At 52.2% G+C, this 12,333-nt stretch overlaps 1 protein-coding gene across 8 annotated transcripts; it reads right to left on the reverse strand.

Moving 5' to 3' along the window:
* Positions 1 to 374: 374 nt before the first annotated feature.
* On the reverse strand, positions 375 to 8,752 carry Wbp2 (WW domain binding protein 2). 8 transcript variants are annotated; one of them, XM_075990117.1, is made up of 8 exons: positions 8,641 to 8,752; positions 5,599 to 5,707; positions 4,340 to 4,475; positions 3,444 to 3,536; positions 2,489 to 2,623; positions 2,145 to 2,267; positions 1,528 to 1,604; positions 375 to 1,416 (listed from the first exon to the last, which is right to left on the reverse strand). In XM_075990117.1, exons 1-8 carry the CDS (start codon positions 8,697 to 8,699, stop codon positions 1,363 to 1,365), a joined length of 786 nt encoding a protein of 261 aa, XP_075846232.1. In that variant the 5' UTR covers positions 8,700 to 8,752; the 3' UTR covers positions 375 to 1,362. The 8 variants fall into 8 exon arrangements, with proteins under 8 accessions (XP_075846232.1, XP_075846230.1, XP_075846228.1 ...); XM_075990115.1 differs by having other exon boundaries at positions 2,145 to 2,270; XM_075990113.1 differs by lacking the exon at positions 8,641 to 8,752 and adding an exon at positions 6,657 to 6,840 and having other exon boundaries at positions 2,145 to 2,270.
* Between the last annotated feature and the right edge of the window lie 3,581 nt (positions 8,753 to 12,333).

Below are 12,333 nucleotides of genomic sequence, written 5' to 3' on the forward strand. Positions count from 1 at the left end.
CCTTCAGTACGGGGATCTCTGTTTCTTGACAGTGAGTGGGGTGCAGGCCTGGCTTAGCTTTATTCTACCCTCTTCTTCCCCTGGATCTGGGGGCAGTAACCAGCCCAGCCACACTCCCCCACCAGAGTCCTGGCAGGCCTGGGCTGGCTTTCCAGCCTGTGCTCTGTAGGGGATCGGGAGTTCAGATGGGATACAGGCCTTGTCCTGCCCCCAGCTGGCAGTGGGTGACCTTACGAACCACCCCAGGCAGATACAGAGGCCTCTGTAAGAAGGCTGGGAACCAAATGCACCAGTACTGACAGGAAACAGATCTCTAGCCCCTCCTCCCGGCAGCTCCTCCTCCCGGAAGTCCTCGCCCTGGTCACCACACAGAGTCAGTGTCCAGTCACTTCATTTTACTATATTTCACAGTTGTAGCAAACAAATCAAGGTGCAAACAGGGTTTATTTCACATTAATATATTAACTGGATTTTTCTGTGTCAAATAAATAGGGAATTCTCTTTAAATAACCATCTCCTCATTTTGCAACCAGACCAGGAACAAGAGCAAATCTTAGTACATCCAGGGGGCGTGAAGCTCACACAGGGGCAGATGGCAGGTGTCAGGCCCCATGGCTGGAGGTGCTCATTCCCAGACCAAATGGCCTCATTGGACAGACATGCATTCTCCAGCACTCCTGTGGAGAGGCCCCTGGCAAAGGGACAGGAGAAAGGGGAACTAATTCCCAGAAACTCCACCAGAGGGGCTTCCTCCTCCACCGTGCCTTTGCTTCTGATGCCACCAACTACTGGAGGCTCAGGTGAAACACCCAAAGACGGGGGCAACAGAAGGGACAAGGACAGGACAGGTGCAACAGGCTGTGACTGAGGCCAGGGCCTGGCCAAAGGGAACATGGACTGATCACACACTGGGACAGTGACCTTCCAGGGTCAGGCGCATACCAGGGGGAAGGAATGTGAACACAGCCTGGCAGGGTCTAAGGGGGAGACCCAAGGCTGCTCTGATAAGCCCAAGATTCAGGCTGAGGGGGCTGGTCTGTGGTGGAGGAGTGGCCAGAGAGTCCCTCTGTGGGAAGGAGCTACTGCAGTGGGGAACAAGGAGTCACCCGTGCTCCCAAGAGCCCCAGAAATGGTGAGAAGGAAGCTAGACGGAGCAGCGCCAAGGGCTGAGCTAGTGTGAGAAGCTGGGAGGCGCTCGCAGAGACCAGGAGCCCCAGCCTTCCATCAGGGCTGGTTCCTGGTAACTGTTTATAATCAGGACTGGGGAAGATCAGGGTCCTCCCTGGTCTCCCAAAGTCCCAGATGCAGCTCCATGGGAGGCCCAGGAAGGGGTCTTCCGAGAGGCAGGGAAGTGGGCATAGTCTACTGGGTCTTCTTGTCCTCTGGGGGGTAGTAGGGTGGCGGCGGAGGCTGGCTCTAGAGGAAGAAACAAAGATCACGTGAGAAATCGCAGAATGAGCTGTGGTCTCTTTCACTGCAAGCTCCCAGGCTGTGGGACAGAGAGGGCAGAAGGTCTCACCCACTCACCGTGGGCATGTAGACATTGTGTGGGTTGCCTGGGTTGTAATAGGCGCTGGCAGCTGCTTCGGCAGCCTTAGCCTCAGCTGTGAAAGCAAACACAGGGAGGAATGGCAATGAGCGACAACCCCCCTGCCTCACCTGAGTTCAGGGCAGCTGGCACTGGTGACTCAGACCACCAAAGGGTTCTGTGACTTTCCTAAGCACCTGCCATGTATTGGCACTGTCCTTTACGGTCCCTTTACGTGCCCTTGGCATGAGTCTGTCAGGTGGTCCTGGTGACCATCTGTAGAAGACAACACTGAGGCAAACAGGTTGACCCTTCCCAGCCCAAGGTCACTGCTGGTTGAAGGCCAACCTCACCTCACCTCACCTCCAGACTGTTCTTCATGTTCTGTGGTGCTGCACACAAAACACAGGCCTAGCTCATGACAGGCAAGGGCTCACTGAACCCCACCCAGCCCTTGGAATACAGCTCTTCGCCACCAGGTGGTGTGTGAGCCAGAAGCCCTTCATCATTTGAGGCTCTCTCTCCGCAGGCTCCAGCCATCCTGTGGGGTTCTCTGTAAGACCCCTGAGGAGAGACTGCTGGTCCTGAAGGACGGCTAGCAGCTTACAGGCCTCACCTGCGGGAGTGGTGGGGGCACTGGGGCCGCTGACTGGAGGCTCCATGGGCCCAGGATAGGGTGGCGGTGGGGGCTGTACATATCCCATGGCTCCATCCATCATGGGAGGTCCCGGATAGAACTCTGCTTGGGAAGAGTGAGAGAGACAGTGAGCAGCCCTGCTTGCTTCCCTCACAAGGCTACTCCTGGGAGTGGCCAGTCCAGTTTCTTGGGGTGCCCTCTAAACTCTCCAGTGTCTGCTGGGTCTAAAGTAGGTGAAAGGGCACATCTCCCCTCTGCAACCTGAAGGTGTGGTCAGTGGGCGGGTGGGGAGGCAGAGGCTGGGCAGCAAAGGACACACTCACCAGGTGGGGGCGGTGGGTAGGGGTAGCCAGGAGGGCAGGGGTACATTCCATTGGCGACTGGCGGGGGAAAGACATAGGCCCCGCTGGGCATGTAAGGGTACCCATAGGCTCCATTAGGGGCTTCACCTCTGGAGGCTATAAGTACAAGGGGAGAGAGAGATGAGTGTTGCCTGCCTCAGGACTGATGGGTCCCAGGACTGTGCCCACAGACGTGCCCTGCGACCATTCCACTGCCCACCCCACTGATCTGCCTGGGTCACCATGTGGGGAGGGGAGGGTGGGAAAAGAGGCCAGAAGGCAACAGGACAGAAGCCAGAGGGGGAAGTGGATGGAGAGGTAAAGTGGTGGGGGTTGGAGGGGAGGGGAGGGGTGGGAGGGAGGGAGGAGGAGAGGGTGGGGGAGGAGGGGAGGGTGGAGGAGAGGATGGTCGTTGAGGGGAGGGGAGAGGAGGGGGTAGAGAGGAGGGTGGAGGGGAGGGTGGAAGGTGGGAAGGAGGGTAAGGGATGGAGAGCAGGGTGGGGGTGGAGGGGAGGAGAAGGAGCAGAGGAGAGGGTAGGGGGTGGAGGGGAGGGTTGGGGGTGGAAGGGAGGGTGGAGGAGAGGGTGAGGGTGGGGTGGAGGGGAGGGCTGGGGTTGAAGAATGACAGGAACAAATGTTGAACACAGTGCTTGATATTTATGATGGCTGCTGGATGGTAGTTTAACAGTTGGGTTTTTTGTTTGTTTTTTAGTCCAGACATTTCTGTCAAAATGTTGTACGCCTGTTATGGGCAGAGGAAACCCACAGACGATAATTACAGGTTTCTTTCCCAGTTCCCAGTCCTGTCAGCTGGGCCCAGACAGTTACCTCCTGGTGCTTACTATCAAAAAGAAAAACAAAAAAAAAGACAAACAAGAAACCCACGTGTTAGATGTCAGGTGTGTCCTTAGCCTGCAGTTCGTAAGAGCTAGGATACCTTGAGACGCCACCTGGAGCATCCGCTGCCCAAACTCAATGGCGCCCCCTGCTGTGAAGGTCAACTTGTAGGAAGCTGCGCCTTCCCAGCCACCTGAGAAGGGACAAGGACAGTGAAGGAACAGAGAGGAGAGAGAAAACAGGTTCCGTTCAGAGAGAAGGCTCTTTGTCCTCTCCTGGCGCTCCTCCAACACCGAGGAGGGAGGGAGGCTGTCAGGAAGGGGCAGGGCTTCTGCCTGTAGCCCACAAAACACCTGGTGCTGCAGGCCGGCCTGGCTCCTGCTTGTGGGTTTCATCTCAACAGGGCTTTCCCCCACCCACAGCCAAGTACACTGCCAGGACCAAGGAAGGCTACAGGACTGATTGCCAAGCCAATGACAAGGGGGAGGGGAAGAAGGCTTCTCCTGACCACCAGCAAAGCCTTGGCAGCTCTCCTGGTAACTGACATGGAGGTTCAGGGTAGAACTCTCCTGGGAAGAGGCAGCCCGGCAGGGTGTAGGGGGCTGAGGCTGACACAGACTACCCTGGAGTCTGGGAGTCAGCCACAAAGCAGGGCCCTGCCAGCCTGGCTCTCATGGAAGGCTCCTCCCAGGATGGGACATAGCTTCTCCCAAATCTAAAACCTGGGCCTTCCCAGGGGGGAGGGGGAGAGAATGAGCACAGCACATTTAGTTTTAATTTTTCTGCTGGGCTCCTAAGGCTGATTTCCCCAGCTCCTGGCAACCAAACCCCACGTGTGCCGCTGAGCCATTAGCCCAGGTATCTGAAATTAATTCACGGCTGGGAAGTGGGAGGCTTGGACAACGAGTCTGAAAGGGGCTCTCCAGGAGGCAGTCGGAGATGTCCAGAACACCTCATGAAGAGCCAGTGGCGTCCCTGAGGTCCCTTGTCACCTACCTCCTGCTTCAGCCTTCACTGTCCCCTTAATGAAGTTGGCACCAAACACGGGCTGCTTGATCTCACAGTCCTTCATCAGATAGAAGGGCATCATAAAGGACTGCATGGCATCCTTCCCCTTAGACAGAAAGATGACCTGAAGAGAGGCAACCAGGCCGTCAGCGCTAGAACCTAGCCAGCTTAGCCCTTGCTTTTCACCCGTTTTCCGTGTGCTGGGTCTGTTCCTAGCGCCAGTGCAGGCAGCGGAGCCCAGCCACATGCTCCTCCCGGGTGCTATAAAGTAAAAGGCCCAGGTTCAGCCTGGAGACACCGACTCAGGTGTTCACAGGAGGGACCTGCAGGCTGCAGAGGGTGAGGGAACACCATTAGCATCTCAGAGACTAAGGGGGTGGCCAGTGTGGTGTATCCATGGAGGGGCCTGCTATGCTAGGTGCCCAGCAGGGCAGGCTCCTGAAGCTGGGAGGCAGAGCCCAAGCTCAAACGAAGTGTAGCACAGGGTCCAGGAGAAGGGATCACCGTGACTTCCTACAGGTCACACTTTGCCTAACAGCCACAGAACTCTCCTGGCCACATCTGGAAACCCCCTCAGTCTCTCTTCTCTTAATCACATTCATCTATGATACAGGCGTGTGTGTGGGTGTGCACACACAGAGGTCAGAGGACGTCCCCCCCTTCCATCACGTGGGTCAACCCCTCGGTTTCCAAACCACCAGACACTCAACCTAAGGGCAGATGAGAGCCTCCAGAGGGGCGGTTCACACCCTGCAGCCGTGCGCTCTTAGCCGTCGTGACACCTCGCTGGTGGGAAGCCACAGCCAGCGGACGCCCCTTTCTCAACTACTCTTTTGTATTACTCAGAGCCCACACGGCTCATTCTCAGGCGAGGCCGATTCTGCAGCCTGGCATCTTTCACGCTGTAGGGTTCTGCTGGGCTTTGTGCCCAGCCTGGAGGCTGTGGCCCTGCTACTGTATCCTGTTTACCACAGCCATCGCTCTGACTGTGCACATGAGCCTCGAGGGCTTCTCCAGGCAAGCCATCGCTGCAGCTGTCTCCGACCTCAGAGAGACTTTTGTGGAATCTGCATGGCCCAGGTCAGGAAAGCAACGCAAAGGGACTGGTTCAGGGTCATGTGACAGAGAAACAGGCAGAGCAAAGCAATAGTTTTCCCCAGGGTTCGGAGGCCACTGGTGTCCCAAGGCTGAAGGAGAGACACACGAGACACTGGAAAGCAGAGGCTCTAACCTGCTGCACAACTCACCCGGTACGGGGTTAGATAGACGGTGCCTTTCTTGGTCCCTTTGAAGGCCTCTGGCACATTCTTCATGTCATTGAATGTGAGCTCCACATGGTCATAGGTCATCAGGATGCTGTGACAAGAAGACAAAGCCCTGGTGACAGTCTGGACTCGGGCTTTGTCCCTCACAAGCAGCAGGGCTTCAAGGAACCCTCAGTGCAGCACAGAGAGGAGCAGGTTGGGCCTACAGCCTCCACGGAGCCCCCAGAGGAGAGAACCATCTTCATCTCCGGCTGGATTGGAACACCTGGCCTTCTCTTCGGCTCAAGTTGTGGGGTGGTGGTTTGGGAGCCGCATTTCATAAAGCTCAGGCTGGCCTCAAGCTTACTAAATTCCTCCTGCTTCCACCTCTCAAGTGCCAGGATTACAGGCTTCTACCAGCACGCTGGTTTTGTGAGGTGTGAGGGACGGAACCCAGGGTTTTGTGCAGGCTCGGGAAGCACTGCCACCTGAGTCACAGCCGCAGCTCTTTGACTGTTGTGGCTTTTAAAAAAAACTAATATAGGGCTGGAGAGATGGCTCAGAGGTTAAGAGCACTGATTGCTCTTCAAGAGGTCCTGAGTTCAATTCCCAGCAAACACATGGTGGCTCACAACCATCTGTAATGAAATCTGGTGCTCTCTTCTGGCCTGCAGGCATACATGCAGACAGAACACTGTAAACTAACTAACTAACTAAATAAATATCTTTAAAAAAAAAACAAACTAATATAACTGAGTGGTGGTGCACGCCTTTAATCCCAGCACTCAAGAGGCGGAGGCAGGCGGATCTCTGTGAGCTCGAGGCCAGCCTGGTCTACAGAGTGAGTGCCAGGACAGCCAGAGCTACACAGAGAAACCCCGTCTCAAAAATACCAAAGCAACAACAACAAAACAAACAAACAAATCCCTAATATATAAACGTGAGTCTAATGGGATTTGGAGATGTAGCTCACTAGTATTTGCCTAGCATGGTCATGGCTCTGGGTTCTTCCCTAGTGCCCCCCCCACACACAATAAACAAAGTCAAAAAAATGACTCTACCCTTGCATTGGCTCCTCTGTAGCTGGAGTTACAGATGGTAACTCCCTGTCATGGATGCTGAGAACTAAACAGGTCCTCCGAGAAAGCATATTCTTTTGCATGTGTGTGTGGTTTTTTGAGACAGGGTTTTTCTGTGTGACGAAAAGGATGACCTTGAACTCACAGAGGTCTGCGGGCTTTTGCTTCTGGGATTAAAGGCGAGGGCCACCGACGCCTGGGGAGTGGTGAGAATGTATTCTCAACTGCTGAACCATCTCCCCAGCCCATTAATCCAAGCTTCAGCTGGAGCTGCAGAAAATGTCTGTACATAAAGCCCTTGAAACAGGTGTGTGTGTATGTACACACACAAGTATTTAATTCTTGGGGAAGAGTTGACGTGTTTATCTCCAACAGTGGTTTATAAATTAAAGATTAATGTTCACTAGTTTAAATATCAAAGTTTGAGAACTGCACTTAAATTTCAATTATTACTGACACATCTGTTTCAGAAGTGAGGTTGAAGTTCTTCCCAGAATCCTATTTGGTAGCAATGAGCTGAGTCAGGGAATGTAGGGAGGTGCGGGTAGATACCTTCTAGAAAAGACCCAATTTAAGAGAAGGAAAACCACTCTCAGATGATGAAACCAAATAGCTCTGGTGGTAGTGGTGCAAGCCTGAACGCCCTGCACTCAAAGGCCTGAAGTAGGACTGCCTGAAATGAAACAATGGCTCAAAGACCAGAGAAAGTGGTAGTGCAGGAGACGGCCATCGCACGGCAACAAAGTACTTGGCCCAACCGAGGCACCGGATGAAGTTCACCAGAGAACCAGGGTCCTCAGATTGCATGGTAAAAAGCTCCAAGTTCACATGGTTCGCTCATCTGTCTCCTCCTCATCCCAAATATCCTTTCTTGGTGCAGTGGCAACACAGGACATAATAGAACCAACACAATGAAAGAGGCCAGCTCTGGATAGACAAGTGGTTTCCAGATACATGCCGAGCTGGCCAGAACCTGCCAGGAACTAGGGGGACAAAATCAGCATATCCAGTCTGCGTCACCCTGCACCTTCTCCTCTGACTCATCAAACACTCCCAAGTGACAGGTCCCAAGCTGGGTGTCGGCTTTGCCCTCCACCACGCCTCCCTTGGCCTTCAAGAGAAAATTCAAGCCTGTATACAGCTCAAGTCCGGAGAGTCTGATTTCCAATGTCCAAAGAAGAAAGGGGAAAGAGAAGCTGTGGACAGGGCCCAAAAGTTGGAGAGAAAGAGTGGATTGTGTGGGGGAGGGTAGAGAAAAAAAATCCTGAAGTTAGAGACCTCTGCTCTGCGAACCGACTTAGGCCATAAGAAATTCAAGAGATCCAGGCAAGAGGCAAGCCTTCACAATGCCCGCTGGTGCCAGGCACTGGGTTGAGGAGCTGACAGCCACTTAGTTCCACCTCTAGGGCCTCAGCCTTTCTTCTGAGAAGTTCTGGAATACACGAGAAGACCGGAGAGGAGTAGCTAGGCCTATTGATTGTGGGGTCAAGATACTTGCCTTCAGTTCCTCACAGCGCTAAGACAAGTTATTCACCCTCTCTGGGCCTCACCTGCCCTACCCGGAAAATGTGCATCGTAGTGTCTGCGGCACAAGATTAAGTACTATCTAAGGCTGAACAGACGCAGTGGCTGCCGCGTAGTAACAACTTAGTAAATGTCCAATAAAGCGCAAAGGTTTTTACGACTCCACTTGGGAAGGGGCTCAAGAAACCACCCGTCGGCCTCACTCATGGCCCCAAACCCTGACACCATCCTGCTGCCCCACCCCCACCCAGCACCCCAGCTGATCAGCACCCCAGCTGATCAGCAACACTCCGGTCCTCCAGCCCCGCCTCCGGCCGTTGCCACCCCTTCCCCCCCGCGCTCCATCAATTTCCTTCCCTTCCCACCACATCCCACCGCCCACCGCACACGGTGGCCGACGCCCGCCCTTCGAGTCTCCAGGATCCTTCCGCCGGGTTTTCACCTCTCAGTGTTGTTGACGATCACTCCGCCACCCTCTGAGTGATTCTTGTTGAGCGCCATAGTCTCTCCCACTGGGGTCCCGAGACTCGCAACGCTCTGCGCCTGCGCGGGCCTTTGGCCCGCCTCTAGTGGCGTCGTTGGTATTACAGTCAGCCAATCACAGCTCCTGCGCGTAGGCAGAGCCACCGCCTGATCTCCAATGTCACGTGGCGAGAGTTTACTCCCGCCCCCCCTCCCCCCCAGTTGCACCTGCATCACAAACAAGCCGGCCGACTACAATTCCCAGCAGGCAATGGTCCCGCAACCGCGACCTCGCCTTGAGTTGAGTAATGAATGCATTCTGGAACTCGTAGTCTTTTTTTACTATCGGCCAGGCTTGCTACGTTATTTACAAAACCTTAAACTTCTGTATGCGTCTTTCACGCCGACCCCCTCACGTTAAGCAATCTCAATCGAAGAAATGTAACTTAAACGTGATGATTTGGTGTGTGCAACGTTTAAAAGTCACTTAATGAGCCGCCTTCTTATCGCGAACTAACCTGAGTGGTTCGCCCATACACTTGGGTGTGATAGACTCAGTCCCCTTCTAGGGTGGACTGGAAGAGTCCGAGCAAAATACACTTTAATCAACTCACGCGAGTCGGACCGTGTGCACTTCAGGGGAGAGCGGTCCGCTCCCCTCCCTCTTCCCCGCCCAGCACCTGCCGCCAGCAGCAGCTACCTCGCGATGGCGCTGCTTCCCTCTCTAGTACGACTAGCTGGTCCTGCAGGGTCCCCGCTGGAAGAGTTAAACAGCAGGGTTTAAATGAGTCCTGGGATAATTGCACGAAACCAGACTCAGTGTGAGGCCATCAGCCAAAGAGGACTTTCAAAATATCACTGACTCAGTTGGTGACCCAGCACTGAGCGTCTCGCTACTGCGTTGCAGTGAATCTAAACTCCATCTCTGAGATGAATCCTTCGCAGGGCAGGGCCTGGAAGGATTGTGAAAAGTTCCCAGTATCCTTAATCTTAGGAGATAGATCAGTGTTTGATTTGAAGCAGACAACCAGTACTTCGGAGGCTGAGGCAGGAAGTTGCTGCAAACTGGAGGTCAGCTGGGGTTGCATAATAATTCCCAGACCAGGGGCTGGAGAGATGGCTCAGTGGTTAAGAGCACTGGCTGCTCTTCCAGAGGTCGTGAGTTCAATTCCCAGCAACCACATAAATAAATTATTCAACCTATGGGCCCACGACAGTCTGAAATATTAAAAAATAAATTCTTAAAAAAAGTAAAAAGCCGGGCAATGGTGGCGCACGCCTTTAATCCCAGCACTCGGGAGGCAGAGGCAGGTGGATCTCTGTGAGTTCGAGACCAGCAAAATAAATAAATAAATAAAAAATAAAAAAAGTAAAATCCAACTCTATATGGTAATATACAGAGTGATGATGAAGAAATAAACTCTTATCTGCATGCAATAGGATACGGAGAGAATCTCAGGCAGGAATCAGCACTATCTCTCTGAGACGCAGTTTTGGGGAATTTCGGGGTGACTCACAGTGCAAAGGATTCTTTTGTTCTTTAGGGGTTGTTTCTTTTTCTAGGTATACTCTGATACAAGTCAAAATGGCCACAGATTTTAGTTTGTTTGGTTTTTGAGAAAAAGTCTCTTGTAACCCATATAGGACCACTAACAAATTCCTGGACCTCCTACTTCTTTTTTTTTTTTCTTTTTTTTTTTGGTTTTTCGAGACAGGGTTTCTCTGTGGCTTTGGAGCCTGTCCTGGAACTAGCTCTGTAGACCAGGCTGGTCTCGAACTCACAGAGATCCGCCTGCCTCTGCCTCCCGAGTGCTGGGATTAAAGGCGTGCGCCACCATCGCCCTGCTGGACCTCCTACTTCTACCTCCCAAGTGCTAACAGTATAGACTTCAGCCACCTTACCTGACCAGATTTATTTATTTATGAATTTACTTAATATACAGGGTCTTAGGTAGCTCATGTTGACCAGGCATGAGCTACGCAGCTGACAGTGACCTTAAACTCCCAGCTTCCTGGCCTCTACCACCTCCTGAATTGCAGGCCTGGCTGGGCGAGGTGCTGGCCGTCTGGTGACTCTGGGATTCCAGGCACATTAGGCAAAGCTCTAAACTGCACTGTGTCCCCAGCCCCAGGTTTGTTTATTTATTTTTTAAGAGCTAATTCCAAGCTGAGTGCAATGAAGCCATCAGGAATCAGACCTAAGAGGACTGATGAAAATTTGAGCCCCTCCTCCTTGTTTATCTGTTGAATTCCAAGCCATCCAGACTGACCTGGTCTACAAAGCGAGTTCCAGGACAGCCAGGGCTGTTACACAGATAAACCCTGTCTGGGGTGGGGAACCTAAACAAAGACAACACCAACAACAAAACCAAACAAAACAAAAAAAGAAAGTAAAATAAAATGAAAAGCCAGGTAAGGAGGCAGAAGCAGGCAGTCCTCTGTGAGTTAAGGCCAGTTTGGTCTACAGAGTGAGTTCCAGGACAGATAAAGCCATACAAAGAGTTTATATCTCAAAAACAAACAAAAGAATAAGGGGCAGGCTGGAGAGATGGCTCAGAGGTTAAGAGCACTGGCTGCTCTTCCAGAGGTCCTGAGTTCAATTCCCAGCAACCATATGGTGGCTCACAACCATCTATGAGATCTGGTGCCCTCTTCTGGCCTGCAGGCATACATGCAGACATGCAGACAGAACACTGTATAAATAACAAATAAATAAATTTAAAAAAAAGAATAAGGGGCTAGAGAGATGACAGGGATTAAGAGTGCTTGCTGCTCTTCCAGGGGACAGAGTTCAGTTCAAGCACAAATCAGGTGACTTACAATGGCCTGTAAATCCACTCCTGTGAATCTGATAAATCCTCTTCTGGCCTCTACAGGTACCTGCACTCAAATGAGCTCTCTCTCTCTCTCTCTCTCTCTCTCTCTCTCTCTCTCTCTCTCTCTCACACACACACACACACACACACACACACACACACACACACACACATGTGCGTGCACACACACATACACACACACTCTCTCTCACACACACACACGTGCGTGCACACACACACACACACACACGACTTGAGGACTGACTGGTAGGAGGAAGGTCGCTGGGGAGATATCATCTCAGGAATTGAATCTCTGAGAAGTTTCTAGACTCTAGTGATATCTTGTGTTCACTGAAGACAACAGTTTTACCTCTTGACCTAGACATTACAATGGACAGAAAATTTATGAACAAGCATGTTTGGGCCAGTTTCCAAACAAATGATTCAACACTTCCTTGAGTGGATTGTTGGACTGGTCCAGCTAGACCAGTGTTTCCTGATTTACACTGCTGTTTTTCAGAGAATAGAGTATCTATGGGTAGAAGTACCTTTGTTTTATTTCAACCTCCTCTATTTATTTATTTATTTATTTATTAATTATGTATACAATACTCTGTCTGTGTGTATGTCTGCAGACCAGAAGAGGGCACCAGACCTCATTACAGATGGTTGTGAGCCACCATGTGGTTGCTAGGAATTGAACTCAGAACCTTTGGAAGAGCAGGCAATGCTCTTAACCACTGAGCCATCTCTCCAGCCCTTTCAACCTCCTCTTAATTTTTTTTTTAAATTAAAAATTTCAGCCGGGCGGTGGTGGCGCACGCCTTTAATCCCAGCACTTGGGAGGCAGAGGCAGG

This window comes from Microtus pennsylvanicus, chromosome 11 (genome assembly GCF_037038515.1).
Source record: "Microtus pennsylvanicus isolate mMicPen1 chromosome 11, mMicPen1.hap1, whole genome shotgun sequence".
Taxonomy (NCBI): Eukaryota; Metazoa; Chordata; class Mammalia; order Rodentia; family Cricetidae; genus Microtus; species Microtus pennsylvanicus.